Raw genomic sequence first — 23,822 nt, 5'->3', positions numbered from 1 at the left:
CTATAGCATGTGTGATTATAATGTGGAGTGGAATGGCTGGTACAGGATGTTCTACAATAGTCAAAGTGCTCAGATGCCAGAATCATGTGTTAATCGGTTCAGGTGTGGCACTGATGAACCACTGTGGCTCAACGGCCCTCACCCACAGCTGGAAGATGGAGTGGTCACCCATCAGGTCTGTGTCTCATCATGGAATGGCTGCTGTACTTACAAATCCCACCCTATAAGAGTCAAAGCCTGTCCAGGAAATTACTATGTTTATGAGTTTGTCAAGCCACCATTTTGTGGAGCTTATTGTGTTGGTGAGCATTTACTCGTTTGATCTTCAGCCATTAACTTTTCTGGATTTTGTTTAAAAATGATTGCTGTTGATTTAATATTGTTTCTAAAACCAGATGCCTCAAACCAACCCATCCCATCAGTGTCTACAACAACAGAGACAATCCCATCCACTGAATCCATTACTCCACCAACAGAAGAATCCATTGTAGAATCCATTACTCCAGCAATCACAACCACTGGTAAAGTATTGTCTTGCTTCCTTTATAAACTCTCATGAACAGCTTAGACTTTTTTAGTTTGACCCATTACACAAGGGTATAGAAAAAGTCATAGAAAAACAAATTTCTCCAGAAAAGAAATTTCTCAACAGCTTCTTAATTTTCTCAACATCCTTTTCTTACACATCATTGCTGAATTCTGTCTTTCCTATTGTGATGGATGAGGAATTTGGCTTATGTGTCACACCATAATTAGAGCAGAAGTCATGACTTACAATTTAAGTGTTCCTAATAACTCAAGTGAACTTAACTTACAATATGATAAAGAATATACTTTGGTTAGATTTTACTCTTAAGAATTTCTAGGGGTGACAGTGATTGTGGCACATGTTGTGGAGAATTTTTATTTTTTATTTTTTTCCTATAACTTCAGTTAAAGGATAGATTGTTGTGAAAATATTTAATGAAAAATGTCATTAATACCATGGAAAAATCACTGTTAAGATGCGTAAAGACAAAAACGCTTGTTATAAAAGAAATGCCTTGAAGTCAAAATTGGCTAAGAAATAAAAAGGAACAGACTAGTAAGGCTGGAATGATCTGTCTGAAACCATCTGAAGAAAGCAGGGCTGTGTATCGTAAGCATAAGTAGAAAACCATTGGCAACACTGGACTCTGACTCAGGCTGACAATAATTTGGAGAAACACAGTTCTCGTCAGCCCGTGTTCTGACGTAGAACCTGGAAGCGCTGAACGTAGACAGCATATGAAAATAACACAGAAGAGAAGAAATTGTTGAATAAAGTTGTTTTTTTTTTTTTTTTTTTTTTTTTTTTTTTTTGCACAAAAAGTATTCTTGTCGCTTCATAAAATTAAGGTTGAACCACTGTAGTCACATGGACTATTTTAACAATGTCTTTAGTACATTTCTGGACCTTGACAGTAGTGGTTAAATTGCTGTCTGTGGATGAGTCATATACCTCTCGGATTTCATCAAAAATATCTTAATTTGTGTTCCGAAGATGAATGAAGGTCTTACGGGTGTGGAACGACATGAGGGTGAGTAATTAATGACAGAATTTTCATTTTGGGGTGAATTAACCCTTTAAAGCCGGATGGATTCTGACAATATCAAGATTTTTATTGTTTGTCAGCTGGATGAAATGATTCTGAAAGTGATTACAACAATATAGTTCCTCTGTTTCATTATTGTTATAGTTGTGGTGTGTACTCCACTATTCTCATAGAATTTAAATGATTATTAAAACTTTTATAGTTATTGTGCTTTGTGTGAACGGCCTTAACATTTTTACTCTGGGATTTTTGTGATAACATGATTTTTTGTTTAATGTCGGTATCAAGACTAATTGTAATTAGTTAGTTAGTTAGTTAATTTACATAGCACAATAGATGAGGTGTGTCTCATCATGGAATGGCTGCTGTACTCACACATCCCACCCTATAAAAAAGCCTGTCCAGGAAATTACTATGTTTATGAGTTTGTCAAGCCACCATTTTGCGGAGCTTATTGTATTGGTGAGAATTTGCTCATATGATCTTCAGCCATTAACTTCACTGAATTTTGTTTGAAAATGATTGCTGTTGATATAAAATTATTCCTAATAGCAGATGCCTCAAGCCAGTCAATCCCATCAGTGTCTACAACAACAGAGACAATCCCAGAAGAATCCATTACTCCACCAATAGAAGAATCCACAGAAGAATCCATTACTCCACCAATAGAAGAATCCACAGAAGAATCCATTACTCCACCAATAGAAGAATCCACAGAAGAATCCATTACTCCGCCAATAGAAGAATCCACAGAAGAATCCATTACTCCACCAATAGAAGAATCCACAGAAGAATCCATTACTCCACCAATAGAAGAATCCACAGAAGAATCCATTACTCCACCAATAGAAGAATCCACAGAAGAATCCATTACTCCACCAATAGAAGAATCCACAGAAGAATCCATTACTCCACCAATAGAAGAATCCACAGAAGAATCCATTACTTTGCCAATAGAAGAATCCACAGAAGAATCCATTACTTTGCCAATAGAAGAATCCACAGAAGAATCCATTACTCCGCCAATAGAAGAATCCACAGAAGAATCCATTACTCCGCCAATAGAAGAATCCACAGAAGAATCCATTACTCCGCCAATCACAACCACTGGTAAAGTATTGTCTTGCTTGATTTGTAAACTTTTATTTCTCCAGAAAATAAATCATTTAGATTACATTAGACAGAAGTAAAACAGCTCAGAATGATTATTTCCTTGATAGTGGAATTGGCCATTTTCAGTGATTTTTATTTTTACTTCCTCATTTTCTCAAAAACCTTTTGTTAAACATCATTGCCGAGTTTTCAGTGTTTCCCATAGAGATGGATGAGGAATTTGGCTTACGTGTCACATCATAATTAGAGCAAGAAGTCATGACTTACAACTTAAGTGTTCCTAATCACTCAGGTGAACTTAAAAACGTACAATATGATTGGTTAGATTTTACTCTTAAGATTTTCTAGGGGTGAGAATAATTAATAATAATAATAATTATACCACGTATTTTGGACAAATGTTTGATTGAGATATATATATATATATATATATCTCCTGTTGGTCTGATGGTAGGAGAGAAGATCAGGTAAGTAGAATGGTGCTGAGCCTATCAGGGACATACACACAAACAGTAAAACCTTAAACTGAATTCTATACTCAATAGGAAGCCAATGCAAACTAACCAAACAGGAGTAATTTCTAGTCCTTGTTAAAAGTCTGGCCGTGGCATTTTGGACCAGCTGCATGCGAGATAAACAAGAGTGAGTGATCCCTAAGTACACTGAATTGCAGTAGTCCAGTCTTGTTGAAAGAAATGCATGAATAACACATGAATAAGTCCACACTTAGACCAGTCCACAACCAGAGGTCGTCATCATCGTCCCACTACTAATAGCAGCCAGATTCCTCTCACATGACATAAACATGAGCCTCACAAATCACTGTGAAATGTAAATATCAAATGTTTTGTATTTTTTTTTGTTCATTCTCACAGCAGCACCAGAAATATTCTACCCTTTCAGCTCATCAGGAGACACAAGAAATGCTGCTGCTGATGATGGAAGCTCCTCTAAAATTAAGCTGTTGAGGCCATTTCTGTTCTTTGGCCGTACATACCAGCAGATTTATGTAAGAATTTGATTCCATCTTGATTCTAAGTCTAAATGTGAGTGGTGAATGCTTTTATAAGCTCATCTGTGATCAGTAAAACCCGTGGCTGTTATTTTGACAGTATTTTTCATGTTTCAGGTGAATAATAATGGACACATCACATTCAACCAGTCTTCATCAAATTTTATTCCCTACTCTTTTCCCGCTAATGAAGCCAAGATATAATTGCTGGTCTCTGGACCGACCTTGACAACAGTGCAAGAGGTGTTGTTTCATATCATCAGTACACTAATGGAAGTGTTCTCAGCACGTGCCACTCAGGATATAAACAATCATTTCCCAAATCTGACCTTCAACGCTTCTTGGGTCTTTGTTGCAACGTGGGATGAAGTCCCTTACTTTTCCATGTATAGAGCAGTGAGTTTGATATACTTCTGCATTCAATTCCATTCAGAATCAAAATACTTTGTTGGCATGAATACATTAATACACAAAGAAAGTAACAGAGAAAATAATGAATTAAAACATTAATAATAGCAACAAGGTCACAATAATGGTCATACAAATAAGAGCAATATATAAAAATAATGAAAAATAAACACTAAATGATTATCTTTTTTCCTGTCTTTGCAGGAAACATCGTTTCAAGTGGTTTTAATTTCAGGCAGTAATTTTTCATTTATTCTGATGAATTATGGTGACATTTCTGTAACAGGACTTGAGGTGGAGGTAAATCAACTTATCTGTATCCGATCAAAATGTTACTATTCAATACTATATAAGTGTATGTATTTATGTATGTACTGTTAACATATATAATTAGCATATTTTACATATTTTATCCAGGCTGGTTATGACACTGTAAACTCCATACACTACTTTGTGATTCCTGGATCAGTCAATGGGAGCTCCATTCCAAACCTCAAGAACTCCAGTAATGTCAATGTTACAGGCCGTTGGGCCTTCAGGGTGGATGGTGGACACAAAGGTATAAGATTTATCTTTCTAGAAATAGATAAAAACCATAAGGTTTTGTTTTACAAGCCATTTTTTCTGATAAATTCATATAACTCTGTGCAATGGTTTGAAAGAAAACTATGCATATGTTTAAACGTCATTGAACAAATATTTTAAGTGTGTGGCTTTTAGTGCTTGTCTATCAACTTTAAGTTTATCTAGCACAGTGTTTCCCAACCTTTTTTCAGTCATGGCACCCTTTGAAAATGTTCAATAATTTGTGGCACCCTACACTAGTGTTGTCATGATACTGGAATTTCTAACTTCGAAGTAAATTGAGTGAAAGTAGGATGTTAATTGATTGAGTGGTTTATTAAGTTTACATATACAGTACATTTATGCATTTAGCTGATGCTGTTCTCCAAAGCGACTTCAAATAGTGGAACAAAAGCAGTTTGTGTTGTATTTCATCTATCTGTGCTTCCCCTTCTAGTTGATGAAAACCCCTGTTCTGAACTCAGCTGCTCTGAGGATGAAAGATGTGGGATGAAAAATGGTGTTTATGGCTGTTTATGTAAAAAGGACCATCACACACCACAACCACATTCTGACTCTTTTGGTTGGTATAATTCCACAACATAATGTGAAATGCAGTTTTTTTTTCAGTCATAAAGTATCTTTATTTTTTTCCCCTCTCAGATTTCTCAGAAACCTGTGAAAGCAGCTCTGGCTCCATGTCTGTGTCTCGCTGTCAGCTCTTTGAGGCTGGTTTTCCAGCTGATGTCTTACACCTCAATGATCCCAACTGCAAAGGAACGGTCCGGAATGGCAGAGTGGAATTCATTTTGATAATGATGAACACATCTGTGGTACTAATCTTGTGGTAAGTTCAACTCTGTTGGTTCTATCAGGCAATACAAATAATTAGATGGTATATTTGAATAGATTATACAGAGTTTGATTTAACCACTTAGGGAATCTTTCTGAGACTTTGAGAAGTCTGTATGGAGGTCTGTAAAGGTACTGAAGAATCTGTAACAACCAAGGGAGGGGCACAAACAGACCTCCCTAAAGACTCTGAGAGATTCAGTGGGGAAGGATACACTAATCCATGCCACAAAAGAGCTTAGAACTTTTGCCCGCATTCTCCACCATTAATATGTCACCCACCATTATTTCTCTTGACTGAGGCAAATTTTGTCTTAGTTTCTGATTTTGCTTTAACAAAAATTAATTTAAATACCTTCAATTAAATTTAGACAAAATTACAAAAATGTTATATTTGTTGTCCACAGGCTAACAGCACCCACTTCATCTATGATAACTTTATTCTGGGGACACCGAGGTCAGACGGTCTCATCAGCAGAGAGAAAATCCTGAAGCTTTCTTTCAGCTGTGTTTATCCTCAAACACAAACACTTTCCATGAATGTGGAAATCAACCCACTGGAGAGGTGAGAATCTTTTAAGCAGGAAAAACTAATGCACAGTATAAAAATGAGTAAATATATGTGAATATTCTCCAAGAATACTGTATATATGCTATGCTCTTAATATCTATGTTTCTAAATATAAATTGTGTTGAGGCAAATATAACTTGTACACAGAGATTTTTTAAATGGATCTTGAACATTTCAACAGCATTGTGCAAAAGATCCTCCCCGTTGGTGAAGGCAGATATCGTGTCCGGATGATTCCATATCAGGATGATGAGTTTACCCGGCCCTTCACTGGTGCAGTGGATGCAGAGCTCAACCAGGAGATGCATGTGGAAGTTCGTGTTGAGGGGGTCGACAGCTGCCAGTTTGCCCTGGTGTTGGACACGTGTTGGGCTACACCTGTGAATGATCCTGATTACAGCCTCCGCTGGGATCTCATCGTTTCAGAGTAAAGCAGTGTTTGTTTTTCTATTCTTTTACGCTTAGCCTTAACTCAATGTAGCACTTTTACTGAATAAATTATAGTCATATAACTTTTAGGATTGCCATAGATACTTTGTCTTCCAGTATTTCAGAATTAAAGCACAAGATTCCATTTTTGAACATGGAATACCAATGTGTATTGACTGTTTCAAATGAAAGAATTGTTGTCATTATTGATATTCTTAGATGTCCCAATCCAAATGACGACACACTGAAGCTGCTGCAGAATGGCGTCTCGACATCCAGCCGTTTCTCCTTTGGGATGTTCATCTTTGCTGCAAACTCCACTAAGCTTTACCTGCACTGTGCTGTTCACCTTTGCCTTCTTTCAAGCAATCGCTGCTCAATGGTCAGTTTTCAAAACCTCTCATAATAGTACTGAATTATGTTTTTGTATAATTGATTGTAATGGAGGTTCTCACCACACTGCAGTTAAAGTAACATCAATTTAAATGTATAAAATTATAGTTTAAGCTACAATATATACTTTTGGCCATCTAGCATTTGAAGCATAAAAAAAGTTACTTGTGTTGGTTGTGGTTAAGGTCCCAATATACTCTCGGCAAAGTTCTTTTTCGGGGTAAAAGAAGTTGGAAATACCTTTTGCAGGGATATACTGTTAACAAACATCCTGATGCCATCCACACTGTTGAGAAAGGTGTTTAGCTGAACATTATGACCAGTCACAGGTAATATCGTTGATCATCTCCTAACAAGGCCACATATTGAGGTCTGGGTAGATTAGATGCTAAGCAAACAATCAGTGCTTGTAATCAACGTGTTGGATGCAGGAAAAATGGGCACACCTACAATGGGCATGCAAGTGTCAGAACTGGACCTATGAGCAGTGGAAGTAGGTCGCCTGGTCTGATGAGTTCTGTTTTCTTTTATAAAATGTAGAAAATTAGCACAGAAGGAAATATGATTGCATCGTAAAAGGGACTTTGTTTTGCAAGCAGTGACCACAGAATCAGCACTCACGTGAATGTGCACAAAAGTTTTATTTAACTAAATCACGAACACGTAACTAGTCTAAACAAACACATACTCACACATACATGGGTAAAATAGAAGTTAAAGTGAATTAAGAGTCAGTTAACTACCTGAACATAAACATCAGTTTCTAAATTTAAAGCACCTTGGCAACAAGAGATCTACAGCTTATACTAAACCTCTGTTTAGTTAGTTAAATGTACAATACTTGTAATGCCTTAGCCGTTAAACAATCCAGTCCAATGCAGTCTTGGATGAAAAGTCTTGACAGTTGCAATCAGGTTCTTCCGGGTTGAGTGAAGAATGACGAACTCCAGCGATGTTAGTCTAACTCTCTTGTTGTAGGAGAGTTCTCTTTCCTGGGTGGAAAGTTACAACGTGGCTTGTTATAACTTTGAGGTCCCGCCGGCGCGGGGAAGTCCCGCTATGTCGCTATGTTGGACCAAATGGTTCTACTCTTTTCTACAGAAACAACTCAAAGAAGCATCGGGAGATAGTGGCTTTTAAATTCTGCAGAGGTTACACCTCTTCAGTTTGGCTTGACCAATGAAAAGGGTATAATTTCAACAGGGAAACGTTCCTTTGTTTGAAAGTTGACTCATTTCAGTGGGCTTGTGGTTTTGTGTCCCTTTATACTCTGATTAATATAAGGCATGCACATTATGAGGAGGTGATGTACTCCAATGTGTAGGAAATTAAATGAGGACATGATACCAATAAGGTTACATTATCTAATAATTCTATCATAAGGCATGCATAAAACAGCATATAATACAAAAGGGCAATATACAAAATGGTAGTAATACGCACGATGTCCTGGGGACATGCATGTTCATTCATAGAAATAATGCATTGTGGGACAAGCCGGTGGAGGGAGTGTGACGCTCTGGGCAATGTTCTGCTGGGAAACCCTGGGTCCGGCTATTTATGTAAACGTAAATTTGACACATGCCACCTACCTTAACATTATTGCTGACCAGGTACACCTCTTCATGACAATGGTGTTCCCTGGTGGAAGTGACCTCTTATCAGCAGGATAATGCACCCTGCCACACTGCACACACTGCCAACAAGTTTGATCCATGGTGGCTCCACCCCGCAAACTACAGGACTTAAAGGATTTGCTGCTAACGTGTTGTTGCCAGACATTTTCAGGGCTCTTGTAGAGTCCATGCCTCGATGGGTTGGCAGCATGTGGATGACCAACAGCATATTAGGCAGGGTGGTCATAATGTTTTGGATCATCAGTGTATGTGCTGCACGCTTTCCTCTCAATAAGAAAATAAAAGTACAACAAAAATAACAGCGGTGAGAAAACAGCTGTTAAGAAAGCATCTGATCATAGCGATGTGGACTTGTTTGCATGAGCTCTGTAATTCAGCACTCCAGTGAAGTCACATCATGTTCATTTATATAATCACATTATACAATAGATTGAATTACAACTTCAGATTCTGCTATAAAGCAGCTCTCTAGTGAGATTGTTTTCACTCACATCTGACCTCGACAGACTAAACAGAAGAAATGAACCAGAGAAGATTTCCATGTCAAAGAAGGCAGAGCCACACCTACCTATTATGTAGTTGCCACGGACCAATGGTAGTACGAAGATGTTTACCAGCCGGAGCGAATGTTTCTGGAAAGTTTGCTTTGGCAAGCTGTTTCGAACTCCTAAAACAAATTATTATATATGAATGTGGTATTATTGTAGGTTTACCATAGTGATTCAGGGCAAGTCAAAAACACTGTTTGGAAGATGGATTCACAATGAGCTCAGTAATTATTAAAAATGTAGCTAATATAGAACAACAAAGTTACATAGTGTAGCTTTAAATTAATCAAATGCCTTAGTGTAAGTATGTAAGGCTGCTAAAATGCTTGTTTTGGCTTTCCACTGCAGAACACTCTTGTGCACTCCTTTCACAAAGAAAACCTGATGCACTGTGAACTGTGATTTAAATATCAATGATATTTAATAGGGATTCACACACTTGGATTTTGCTCTTTTCTCTATCAGGACTGTGACTCTGGACACCAGCGGAGAGAGGGCAGGTCTCTGGACTTCCATGACAGTGCTTCCATATCTATGGGTCCTCTGATGTTGTCTGAAGGGAACACAGGTGAACATTTCATTTATCTTAATCATTTTTAAATAAAAGTTTCTATGTAAATACATTATATTTCACTGCATTTCATTATATTCCCTGTTCACAGATAAGTGGGTCCCAGATCAAGTGAAGGTCTCTGAGGCTTCTTGTCTGTGTGGTTCTCTGATGGTGTTTCTTGTTCCTCTGATGAGTGTCCTGACACACCTTTAGTTTTGTACCACAAAAAGGGCAGAATGTACATGCATATTGTCTGATGCCATTTTAATGAATGTGGCACTGATGACACACTGGTTTTGAGTTTCTAATTGTTTCTTTGTCACAGATGATATGTATCCTTTGTTTGTTTACTTACAAGCACCAAATATTATTTAATTATTAATGAATTATTCAATCAATTAATCATTCACAATTTCTATGTACTATGTTAGTCATTAATTTTTTACTTAAGATGACATGCTGTAATAACAAATGCATGTTTGTTCAAATTATGCAAAACATTAAATGGATCATTCCTGTTCTACAATTCCTTTCAGTCCTATAACTTATTTAAAAAATTTAAATGCTTATGTTGCAGTTCAAGGTAGCATATCTATAACAGACTTTCAGAAATAGAAATATGATCGGGTCCATGAACAAGATGAAGACATCAATTTCATTACTTTGGTATTTTTACCCATCTTTTTAATTGTTGAAACTGATTTGTGTAATTGGATCATATTTTAGAGTGATGCAAACCAGAGATTTGTTTTAGAAAGGAAAAAAGACATTTCAATTCATACCCAAATAAAACAATGTTCCCAAGAAATCTTTTTTTTTTTTTTTTAGATTTTTAACCATTTCAGTTGCAAAAAGTAAAGAAACATCAAGCTGCTATATTTCTGAAAATGTGCATTTTATATTTTATAAGTGCAGCACCATCTTTAAAAAACAAACAAGCAAACAATATATTTATATTTTATCCAGAATATCATAGCATATGATAGGGACATAATGCAGTAAGTATCAAGAATTAATGGGTAACACTTTAGAATAACTCACGCTATGAAGCATTAGTAAATAGTTAGTTCATCATTTATAAAGCATTAATAGACATTAGTAAGCAGTTTATAAATACACCTATAAATGCTATGTTCTTGATTTATAAGCATATCTATAATGTGTTGAATAAATGTATTTTCATACTTTATTAATGACCAATTTATCATTTCTAAATTAAGTATTACATTATTTACAAACCAGTTCTTTAGTTGTCGTCAGTGGTTCATAAGATCATTTAGAAAGTGTAAGTAAATTATTAATAAACAATTTAAATGCACATTTATGCATCTTATTATTTAGACATATAGTAGAAGTTACTCCGTGTGTTAATAAATGCTTTATTAACACAAATTTCTACTGCAATTCATGATTAATTCAAGTAGTTATAAAACATTTAGTAGTTGTCAGTTAACTATTTTTGTGAGCTCATCTAAAGTGAGGACTATTCATGCCTCGTAAAGCTTTTATAAAGGAGATTTAAGAGATACAGAACATAGAAATATTTATTTCAAGGAAAAAAAAAAAATGAAACTTTACGATAGGTAACTTGATTAAAAGTAAACCTCTGCAATTTCAAAGAAATAAAAATCCCTGTACTCCTCCAGAAAAAATAACTGTGCAGTAAAATGAAACTAAGCTTTTGCAATCTGATATAAAAAATAAATTTCTGTAGTGTAAACATTGCTGAATAAAAAATTACCAGTGCCAACACTGGATTAAAGGAGTGCCAAAATACAACAAATAATGTTTTTTATAAAACAATAATAATGTAATAAAATATTTCATAGTGTCAAAACTACCTCAGTACTAACTTTAAAACATTAGAGAACAGCAGTGCAGAAGATCACTGAGCCTTTAAATCTCCTTTATAAAGCTTTACGAGGCATGAATAGTCCTCACTTTAGATGAGCTCACAAAAATAGTTCACTGACCACTTCTAAATGTTTTATAACTACCCAGATTAATCATGAATTACAGTAGGAACATGTATTAATAAAGCATTTATTAACACACTGAGTAACTATTACTATATGTCTAAATAATAAGATGTATAAATGTGCGTTTAAATAGTTTATTAATTATTTACTTACATTTCCTAAATGATCTTATGAACCACTGACAACTCCTAAATAACTGGTTTGTAAATAATGTAATACTTTATTAATGATCAATTTATCATTTCTAAATTAAGTATGAAAGTACAATTATTAAACACATTATAGATATGCTTATAAATCAAGAACAAAGCATTTATAGGTGTATTTATAAACTGCTTATTAATGTCTATTAATGCTTTATAAATGATGAACTAACTATTTACTAATGCTTAACTAATGCTTCATAGTGTGCAGTTATTATAAAGTGTTACCAATTAATGAAGATTGAATATAATCATTTATAGGTGATATTTAATTGTTGATGAGGTCTAAAAATGCCTTTTATTCAGTTGTGTATAATAATTAGGCAGTTCTCTGTCTCAGAGAAATGGACACCTTATACTTCTTATACTACTTCCAGGTAGGTTTCAGTTCTGGAAAATGGTGACACTGAAGACTAAAGGATTCCTGGTTGTTTCACATTTAATTCTTTGCCTTCGTTCTCAAAGTGTTTTACAGTCTTTTCTTCTCAACCTGTTTTTTGCAACTCTGCTGATAATTATTAACAAAGCATTTCATTGTCTGATGGTCACACCTTCATTTTGAAATTTCCAAAGTGTTGCACCTTCTCATGTCATGATTGTATTATATATTTATACATTGTTGCTGGGAATCTTACTGATCCAGATTAATAGGAACATGATCTGATTTTAGGTCAACATACATTAACTATTGTTTTCACTGTAATATCAGAGCAGTCAGTACACAACAGAGCTGCACAATGAAGTCAAATGATTAAATGGCAAGCACCGATACAATCTCTAACAAGATGAAAAGAAATGAAACACATCTTCAAGGTATTGTTTAGAGATTACTCCCTTTTCCAGTAATGATCCACCCACAGTTATTAAAGGCACTGATAAGATTGTGAAAGCTGCAGTTCAGCATCACTGTACTGAAGAGAGAATCTCCCTGAGTTTGATCGTCTGACCTCAGGTAAAGATATTTCTCTTCATTTTATACTGTTGGGCTCAAATGACTAGGCTTTTGACTGATTATTTATGTTATTTTATATAAATATCTGTGAGCATTATAATTTAAGTCGTTCTTACGAACCTGCACAATGTTTCATGTTGTATATGTGTGTGCAGGTGCCGTTCATCACAATGAGGTTTCTGATCTCACTGTGTGTGTCTCTACTGCTGCTGATTAATGGTGAGTGTTTTATAATCTGTGAATTGACAGAATAATATCCCAATATTAAATCATGCTTAATCATTAGTCTATTAAACATGTAAAATCAGGGTCCTCATGCACTTTTTTTATTATTATTTTTTGAAGGGGCACCAACAATGAGAAATGACAGTCTAGTGGTGTATTTTATTTAAAGTAAGGGAGCTGGGTTCAAATCCTAAACTATAATGTGGAGTTTCTCAACTCCAGTCCTCTGGACTCCCAGAATGTTTTCAGTGTATCCCTATTCAACACACTAAGAAGCTGATGAGTTGAATCAGGTGTTTCTATTAGTGAGACATCTGAAACATTCTGTAATTGGCTATATGTTTCATCACAGACTGTCCCTTTTTCTTCACTCTCTCAGATTCAAAAACTTCCAGCTCTGATCCATGCTATGATTATCACACTCTTGATGAATCCTGGAGAGACATAAGACAGCATCTCTACTATGAATATGATGACAGCCTTGTTGAATGGAGTGGCTGGTATCGGCTGTATTTGAATGGAGAAAGTGCCCAGATGTCAGAGTGGTGTGTGAGTTATGTGGGATGTGGTGGTGAAACTGGACTGTATCTCAACGGTTCTCATCCAACACTTGAGGATGGAGTGGTGACCCTTGAAGTCGTGGGTACTACTACACAGTTGGGGTTGCCGTATTCCCATCAGTGTGGAGCCTACAGATCCACATCCATCCAAGTCAAAGCCTGTCCAGGAGATTATTACGTCTATGAATTGGTCAAACCCATCATATCAGCCCCCATGCCTATGTACTGTGCAGGTGAAGTTCTAGGCTGTGTTTTAAAAAGATGTTTTTGTTAGTAACATGTATACAGTTAGTATTTTCTAGAAAGGCTATGTAAATGTTATTCAGTTTATTTAAACAGAACTTAAACATGCAGTGTGTCATTATTATTCCTAACAGAATCAGTACAATATTTACTGAACAGGTTCCCCACAGGATTCTTGAGCAGACAAATGAATCAAATGAATCCTCAAACAAACAGAACAATGAATGTTCTGAAAGAACGTTTTCAGTCTTTGGGAAACTCAACCTAAGAATTATTATTTTTAGCCTTTAAATGCGACTTAAATTTGTAGAAAGTAGAAAGTGTTTGGAAAAAAGTTACTTTAATAAGTTTCAGTGGCATTTATTTATTTAAAGGGATAGTTCACCCAAAAATGAAAATTCTGTCATTAATTACTCACCTTCATGTCGTTCCACACCCGTGAGACCTTCGTTCATCTTCGGGACACAAATTAAGATATTTTTGATAAAATCTGATGGCTCAGTGAGTCCTCCATTGACAGCAAGTTAATTTATACTTTCAAACACCCAGAAAGCTACTAAAGACATATTGACTAAAGACTACTAAAGACAAAATGTTTCTAAACACTTATGACGTAACGAAGCCTCGTTTACTGAAATCACGTGACTTTGGCAGTTTGATAAAGTCACAAAAAAGTATACTCTTCGCTTTATAATATTAAGGTTGAACCTCTGTACTCACATGAACTGTTTTAAATACGTCTTTAGTACCTTTCTAGGTGTTTGAAAGTGTAAATTAACTTGCTGTTGATGCAGATATCAAAAATATCTTAACTGTTCTGAAGATAAATGAAGGGCTTACGGGTGTGGAACGACATGAGGGTGAGTAATTAATGACAGAATTTTCATTTTTGGGCTAACTAAACTTTTAAAGTCTTAAAAGCCATCTACTACATTAAAGTATTTTTTCTTTTCGTCCATGACAGTTGCTTTCCAAAGCATCAGCAGTGATCCCTGCTACAACTATGAGTCTCTGGATCGTCCCTGGAGAGCCAACAATGAAAGTGGAGAATATATTTGTGATAACTCTTTCTCCTGGAATGGCTGGTACCGGCTTTTCTACTATGGAATGGACATCCGGATGCCAGAGACCTGTGTTAGGCCAAACAGCTGTAGCAGATACTATAATCTGTGGCTCAGTGATCCTCACCCTCAGATAGAGGATGGAGTGGTGATCAGGGAGGTCTGTGGTATTTATTGGGGAGACTGCTGTGAATACAAGTCAAGACCCATCAGAGTGAAAGCGTGTCCAGGAAATTACTATGTCTATGAACTTGTGAATCAAGCATTGTGGTGTACAGGATACTGCACAGGTACTGTGCTTTTCTCATTTAAGTATTTCAAAGCTTTTAAAATGATTTCTGTCATGACATGAATTTCCTTCTTTTTAGATGTCAGCACCATTTCACAGGCAGTTTCCACTGTAAGTCCAGATATATTCACTGGATCCAGTATCACCTTAAGTAAGTTGTAAATAATTATATATATATATATATATATATATATATGAATGAGGTTATTCACAATAATTTATAATTCACTTCTTCTTCAATTATCTATTGCAATGAAAGTTCTGTTACAGTAAAAAGTGACCTTTTTCCATAAATGTGTAGCATCATTACACAGTCATGTTATGAGTGACTTAAGAATCTCATGATTTTTACTGTGTTTGACTGATTCAGATTCACACTCGTGAAGTTCATCATTGAAATATACCTTTGAAATATAACTTGTTTTGGTTTCCATCTAACACAGATTATGACCCGTGCAATAACTACAACATACTTGACAACCACTGGAGAAGCACACTCAATTACTGGTCTATGTATGGATACATATTTGATCATGATGACACTCGTGTAGAATGGGATGGCTGGTATCGACTCTTCATTAATGGATCAAGTGCTCAGATGCCTGAATGGTGTTTGCCTTCCATGTCATGTGGAGGTTATAGTGCTCTGTATCTTGGTGACTCTCATCCTCGGCTAGAAGATGGAGTTGTTACTCGTGAAATTTATGGCTGCCGTGATGATCAGTGCAGTCGCTACAGATCCGACCCAATCCAAGTCAAAGCTTGTCCTGGAAATTATTATGTCTACAAATTTACCATGCCGAGTGTTTCAATCCCAGCTCCTGTATATTGTGCAGGTACATTCACTCTTATTTATGTTTGACATTGCAGGCTCACATATGACAACTACTAATGTATTCCTGTTGAAGATTAATGTATACTTATCTTGAACACATTTATTTTTATGTATATAATGCTCTCTTTCTACTTTTACCATAACAGTATCTTTCTCCACTCCAAGTGTCGACCCCTGCTACAACTATACAAGTCTGGATGAGCCTTGGAGAGCCACTGACAACTCTTATTCTAACTCTATGTTGAAATGTGATTATGAAATGGAGTGGAATGGCTGGTACAGGCTGTTCTACAATGGTCAAAATGCTCAGATGCCAGAATCATGTGTTAATGAGAACATGTGTGGCACTTATTACCCACTGTGGCTCAACGGCCCTCACCCACAGCTGGAAGATGGAGTGGTCACCCGTCAGGTCTGTGTCTCATCATGGGATCACTGCTGTAACTACACATCCCACCCTATAAGAGTCAAAGCCTGTCCAGGAGATTACTATGTTTATGAGTTTCTCAAGCCACTGTTGTGTGGAGCTTACTGTGCAGGTGAACATTTACTAACTTGTCCTTTAGTTGTTTAGCCATTTACTTACTCTGGATTTTGTTTTAAAATTATTTTTATTGATATAAAATTTTCCTAATACCAGATGGCACAAGTCAATCCATCCCTTTAGCATCTACAACAGTAGAGACAATCGCAACCATAGAATCCATTACTCCACCAATGACTAAATGTATTTATCCTTGTTTCCAGTAAGGATAAACACTACCTATACTACTGTCATACCAGAGACAACTACAACCACAGGAAATACAACTGAAAGCACAACCACAAAAACTACAACCACTGACACTACAGCTGGTAATATAATGTGCTGTTATCTGTGAGATCATTGTTTTACATAAGCGAATCAGATCAGTGTTACAGTATGTGTCTGTGATGCATGTAATATAGTGTGTTAAATCTATAGTTGCAGAACTATGTCATCATGTCATGTTAGAAAAGCTAGCAGTGAGAGTTTGGGCTGTTTCTGAGAAGCTATTGGGTTCCTGTGGCTTATTGAAGGGCGCTGTGGATGATTATTTGTGTCTGTGAGAAGAGAAGAGACAAAGTTCATGTTATTTCAATATAAAAGTAGGATGTTAATTTAGTAGTGGCTCAAGTCCTACTTTTCATTAACTCAGATGCTACTGGAACATACAATGTGTGGAGTTGTTTTGTACTTTATTTCATCTATTTGTGCTTCTCTTAGATGTGAGAGATCCCTGTTCTGAGTTCAGCTGCTCTGAGGATGAAAGGTGTGGGATGAAAAATGGTGTTTATGGCTGTTTATGTGAAAAAGACCATCACACACCACAACCACATTCTGACTCTTTTGGTTGGTATCATTCCAGAACTAAATTAAAATATACAATTTTTCAGCCATTAATTATCTTTTTTTTCTCTGTCTCTCTCAGATTCCTCAGAAACCTGTGAAAGCAGCTCTGGCTCCATGTCTGTGTCTCGCTGTCAGCTCTTTGAGGCTGGTTTTCCAGCTGATGACTTACACCTCAATGATCCCAACTGTAAAGGAACAGTCCGGAATGGCAGAGTGGAATTCCATTTTGATAATGATGAACACATCTGTGGTACAAATCTTGTGGTAGGATATATCACATACAGTGCTAAAGAAATGCATATCATCTCAAACTGTCACTGAATGTTTGATTTAAAAAAAAAAACAAAACAAAAAAAAAAAACTCAAATTATATATACTTTTTTTTTTTTTTTTATCATATGTGTGATGCCAGTTGTCTTTTTGACAATAATATTATATATATAATATTATAATGAAGGGCTGATAACTTATGAGTTCAGCTTGGAGTGAGAATTATTTCTGTGGAGAGTTATTCCCTGCATCAAGTTTATTGTGATTGTCAAAACATTTGGTAACTCAACAGAATTTCAATAGATTTACTGACAACATGTTATAATGTTTACATGGTACAATAACTGGTACTGTGTTTCTATCTTGAGATGATGTAAAATAATTGAGATGAGAGGGAGAAAGGCTGACTACTTAGCATGCATGGGAAAAATAAAAATTTAATAGAGTTGTGTGTTTCATCTGATCTCTGAATAACTCACTGCTGCCTGCTCTGTCTTGTCTGTCGTCGTGTTTTCTGTGTCCTCTTTGCTCTGTGATGTTCATTTTTTCACTGCATGAGAACAGTTTCAGTTGTGTGAGAGTTGGAACCCCCATTAACACTTTAGTAAAATATTTGACGTTCAAATATTATATCTATGTTTCATCAGGCTAACGGCACCCACTTCATCTATGATAACTTTATTCTGGGGACAGCGAGGTCAGAAGGTTTCATCAGCAGAGAGAAAATCCTGAAGCTTTCTTTCAGCTGTGTTTATCCTCAAACACAAACACTTTCCATGAATGTGGAAATCAACCCACTGGAGAGGTGAGAATCTTTTAAGCAGGAAAAACTTATGTACAGTATAAAAATGAGTAAATATATGTACAAGATATATGATGTGCTCTTAACATATCTAAATTTCTAAATATTGTTGTGGCAAATTATGTACATAGAACTTTATTCTGTTTTCATCAGCATTGTGCACAAGACTCTTCCCGCTGGTGAAGACAAATATCGTGTCCGGATGATTCCATATCAGGATGATGAGTTTACCCGGCCCTTCACTGGTGCAGTGGATGCAGAGCTCAACCAGGAGATGCATGTGGAAGTTCGTGTTGAGGGGGTCGACAGCCGCCAGTTTGCCCTGGTGTTGGACACGTGTTGGGCTACACCTGTGAATGATCCTGATTACAGCCTCCGCTGGGATCTCATCATTTCAGAGTAAAGCAGGGCTTTTTTCCCCCCTATTTCTTTAAGCTTAGCCTTCACTCAGTGTAACACTATTGACTGAATAAAATTAATTATACAACTTTTAGGATTGTCTTATGTGATTTGTCTTTCAGTTTTTCAGAATTAAAGCACAAAATTTCATTTTGAACAAAAAATCACTTTGTATTGACTGTTTCAAATGAAAGAATTTTTCATTATTGATATTCTCAGGTGTCCCAATCCAAAAGAGGACACAGTGGAGCTGCTGCAGAACGGCATCTCGACATCCAGCCGTTTCTCCTTCAGGATGTTCATCTTCACTGCAAACTCCACTAAGCTTTACCTGCACTGTGCTGTTCACCTTTGCCTTCTGTCAAGCAATCGCTGCTCAATGGTGAGATTACAAAACCTCTCACAATGTTAATGATGTTTTATGAGTAATTGTTATTAAATGTAATTGATCACCTTAAATATATAAAAATGACTGTTAAATTCTATATTAGAACTTTTATCAAATGCTTCAGTGTCAGTATGTAAGGCTGCTAAAATACATGTTTTGGCTGCTCTCTGCTGGAGACTTTGTGCTCTCCTTTATGTTTCATGTTTGTTCAGTGATATTTAACAGGGATTCACACAGCTGGATTTTGCTCTTTTCTCTATCAGGACTGTGACTCTGGACACCAGCGGAGAGAGGGCAGGTCTCTGGACTTCCATGACAGTGCTTCCATATCCATGGGTCCTCTGATGTTGTCTGAAGGGAACACAGGTGAACATTTCATTTATTTTAATTATTTATAATAAAGGTTTTTGATGATTTCTGTCATTAATACATTTCACTGCATTATATTCCCGTTCACAGATAAGTGGGTCCCAGACCAAGTGAAGGTATCTGAGGCTTCTTGTCTGTGTGGTTCTCTGATGGTGTTACTTGTTCCTCTGATGAGTGTCCTGACCCTCTTTTAGTTTAGTACCAAAAAAAAATAAAAAATTGCACAGTTTTACATGCATCTTGTCTAATGCCATTTTAATGAATGTGCCCTGGTGATATACTGGTTTTGGGTTTCTAACTGTTTTCTTATCTCATGTAGCTCGGCAATCATAAAAAAAAATTACTCAGTCATTTACATGGGTAATATAATCTATATCTTATTTACTCAAGAGGGTGTGCTACAAGAAGAAACACAATCAGATTCATGTTTATTCAAATAATTCAAATATTCCTGAATGTAACCCTTGAATGTAAACATTTGAATTTGCTCATGTTGCAGTCAATGCTTTTGCAATTTGATCAAACAGGATGTCAAGTTTTAGAGTCACACAAGCCAGTTAGGGTTAGACATGCAATGATTTCCAATTGAAGGAAAAAATTCCAAAGAATGCTGGGGACTGAGGGGGTTTTGGTGCCCTGGATAAGTTTTGACATGCCCTGACATTTGTGCTTTTTTCATTTGCTTAAAAACATATTAAGCTATGTTAAGCGTGTTAAGTGAGTGAAGGGGGGCAGATTGGACATTTTACAATAAGGTGTCAGTGGGGGCCCTTTTTGAAAATCTGCTTAGGGCCTCCGAAATGCTAGGGCCGGCCCTGAAAGTACATGAATCTGCCTAAACTTGATACGTTTTTTTGAGCTGATGTGGGCGTTGACTCTGTTTGCATGGATCGTTTCAGAATTTGCCTTTGAATAGTGCGCGCTCTCTGTGAGCGTGGCCACATTTGTGGATAATGAGGTGACTTGTGAACGTCTCTCTCTTTTTTCAAACAGATTACATAAACAGAATATTTGTTTTCGATTTGACTTACATTATTTAAAACCTGACATTTCAATATCTCATGTTTGTGTGACAAGTAGGCCTATTCGCTAAGTTACAGTTCATTTAGTCAGAATGGACTTCATTGAAAGAGAGATGGCAGATCGTGTTTGCTGAATTTGCTGAATAGGACTCATTTAGAGCCTGCAGGTGGAATTTGAATCCTACATCTGCAGTCAGAAATTAAATCAATTGATGTGTGACTGTAGCTATGTTCTATGCACATTAGAGTTTTTTGTTAAGGTGCAAAATTGTTAGCCATTATTGCAATGAAATTATTTCCTTTGTTCTATATGAAGGTGAGTGATGGTGTGATTTCCAGTGGCATGAAGTATTTGAGTCTGGATAGTATTTGATCTGTGCTAGGTAAAGATGTTGTGAGATTGTAGTAGTTGATCCAGGTGGGACCAGACACTCTTGTAGAATAACTTTACTGTTACTAATCAGGTTTGGAATTGACAGCGAAATATTACAGATAATAAACTGATCTTATAATATGATCAGCAAAAGTGTCAGTAGTGAATCTACATTTTGTTTGACTCTTAAATATGTTGCTGCCAAATGTGTTAAATATATATAGTATACAGTTGCAAGAAAAAGTATGTGAACCACTTGCAGAAATTACTTGCAAAAATTATTAACATTTTCACAGATTCTGCAAGTGGTTCACATACTTTTTCTTGCAACTGTACATATAGTAAAATATCTAGCTTCTGCCAGACCGCCTTCCGTATTCAACTTACAAAGAAAATGTAATGCCTCTCTCAGTTTAAAACGCTTACGCTACATACGCCTTCCATAGTCAAATTACAAAAAAGGGTAACTTAAGCTACGTCAGTTACGATTTCTTCGTAAATTGAATACGGAAGGTGGTCTGGCGGAAGTTAGATATTTTACTTTATAACTTGTTAAATATGGATATTTTTCTTACACAAACGCATCACTTCGCTTCAGAAGGCCTTTATTAACCCACCGGAGCCGTGTGGAGTACGTATATGATGGATGGATGCACTTTCTTGAGCTTCAAACTCGTTTGTCCCATTCACTGCCATTATACAGCATCAGGATATTTATTAATATAACTCCGATTGTGTTCATCAGAAAGAAGAAAGTCATATACACCTAGGATGGCTTGGGGGTGAGTAAAGCATTTTTCACACAATATTAGTTGTTTTCATGCCTTTTGCACAACATTGGACCATTTCATGCTTTTCATCTTCAGAAAGATCTTTCTTCCTCCCCATATTGCATGGGAACTGTGACCTGCTTAATAATGTGGAACAACATCTAAGTAGGGTTTCCATAGACCTGGCAAATTGTTTTGTCTGAGATTGATACCAGTTATCTAAAAAGACATGGATAAATTAACAAACAAACAAACATTTTCTTAGAAAAACTAAAATCTGAATGTTTATTGTACTGAAATCTTACTGATATGTCACTTGCATAATAATTTGGAACGCGGTGTATTAGTAGACTGTCCTGTTCTCTTTCTCGTAGATCCCATCTTCAGATTAGTGTGTTTTATTGTTTCATTGCAGGTTATAATTCTTTATTTCAGTCTTGGTAAAATAAGTTGAGAATAAGTTGACATGTAATTGCAAAGTTTCTTATAGTCAGTCAAATATCTGTTGGAGGACTGTCAACATAAAGTGTTAGCGGATATTAAGCAGATAGTCTACTAATACTCTAATGAGAGTTAGTTGACCTGTAGTTGCAAAGTTACTTATAGTTAGTAGAACGTCTGAAGTGGACTGTCGAAATAAAGTGTTACCGAAGATTAAGACAGGGTGCAATTCAGCATTTGCTCAAATAACCAAATTATTGTGTTGTCACAAAACACCAATTAGCCATGCTAATGTCGACATGCAGCCAATTCTTAGATGTCATTATGTTAAGAGCTAGTTTTCTGAAATACCTCTTCCAAACCCAGCTGACATGTATGTAGGTAGAATGTGTTTTAAATCTACATTAAAAAAATAGAGAGATTTTTCTTCTCTTTCTTAATGATTGTGTTTCTACTCATGTTGTTGCAAAATGGAACAGATTGGTGGAAGAAGATTTGTACACTTCCTGGTAAAATAAAGTTCCAAATAAAGTGTTTCTGTCCCTGTCGGAATGTACGGAGGCGTAACATGCTCTTCCAGGCACTCCAGAGAGTGCACTATTAACGCTCCCCAGGACGACCGCTCGTCAGATCCTCCTGCAGGCTGGCCGGTGGGCTGTTTATTTCTGTGTGTCTTGAGAATGCTTGCCTCTGTGTTTTACAACCTGGAAATTTCCTTATCACACCGCATGTTCACCGCATAACAAATATCTTGTCACATGAAACATGAAAAACCAGTTCTAGTTCCAGTAATGATCCACCCATTTATTAAAGGCAAGATAGTGAGAGCTGCAGTTCAGCATCACTGTATTGAGCTGCTGAAGAGAGAATCTCACTGAGTTTGCTCTGACTTCAGGTAAAGTTACTTCTCTGCATTTTCTCTTCATTTTATCAAATCACTCTTAATGCCATTGGCTTTTGATGGATCTAAATTGATATAAATCGCTGTGTACACTATCATTTGAGTTGTTTTTACAAATATGCACAATAAAATTAATATATATATACATATATATATATATATATATTAATATATATTAATAATATATAACCTATTTCATGTGTGTGCATAGTTGTATATGTGTGTGCAGGTGCCGTTCATCACAATGAGGTTTCTGATCTCACTTTGTGTGTCACTACTGCTGCTGATTAATGGTGAGTGTTTACGGTGAATCTGACATGTTAAATGACTAAATTATTTATCTAAAAATAACTATTGGACAAACAACACATACAACCATTCTTTCACTTCATCTAATCTTCAATTTTTCCTCTTTTCATCCTTTGCTTTAAAAATGTAGAAATTAAAGAAATGTAGTATGAATAATTCATATAGCGAAAGAGCCTAATTTTGCAGTCTAGAACTTATGAACTGAAAAAAGGTGCAACACTCACTCTTACAGCGCTTTAACTTTATTCTAACTTTAACTATATATAAAGTTAGAATTAGTGTTGTCACGGTACCAAAATTCCAGTAGTCGGTGCCAATACCAGTAAAATTTTTACGGTTCTCGGTACCACAGGAAAATATGTTGGAACTATTTTACTCTTTTATTTAACTAGCCTATATTTAAAA

General features: G+C 36.1%; 2 protein-coding genes across 4 annotated transcripts in view; both read left to right on the top strand.

Annotated features, from left to right (window-relative positions):
* The window catches only part of LOC127523252 (pancreatic secretory granule membrane major glycoprotein GP2-like), a 52,975-nt gene that overhangs the window by 15,094 nt on the left and 14,059 nt on the right, over positions 1 to 23,822 (top strand). Inside the window, exons 1-2 of one of the 3 annotated variants that reach the window (XM_051913764.1) lie at positions 23,032 to 23,102; positions 23,320 to 23,401. In XM_051913764.1, the coding sequence (XP_051769724.1) occupies positions 23,326 to 23,401 (76 nt within the window). In that variant the 5' untranslated portion in view covers positions 23,032 to 23,102; positions 23,320 to 23,325. Of the gene's footprint in view, positions 1 to 9,566; positions 9,602 to 23,031; positions 23,103 to 23,319; positions 23,402 to 23,822 lie in introns of those variants that run through there. The other 2 variants (XM_051913763.1, XM_051913762.1) reach the window with 2 other exon arrangements.
* Positions 17,414 to 18,848, top strand: LOC127523273 (alpha-tectorin-like). The gene is made up of 3 exons (XM_051913796.1): positions 17,414 to 17,637; positions 18,291 to 18,448; positions 18,599 to 18,848. Exons 1-3 carry the CDS (start codon positions 17,488 to 17,490, stop codon positions 18,846 to 18,848), a joined length of 558 nt encoding a protein of 185 aa, XP_051769756.1. The 5' UTR covers positions 17,414 to 17,487.

This window comes from Ctenopharyngodon idella, chromosome 12 (genome assembly GCF_019924925.1).
Source record: "Ctenopharyngodon idella isolate HZGC_01 chromosome 12, HZGC01, whole genome shotgun sequence".
NCBI classification, from domain to species: Eukaryota; Metazoa; Chordata; class Actinopteri; order Cypriniformes; family Xenocyprididae; genus Ctenopharyngodon; species Ctenopharyngodon idella.
This window is presented reverse-complemented; position numbering and strand designations above follow the sequence as displayed.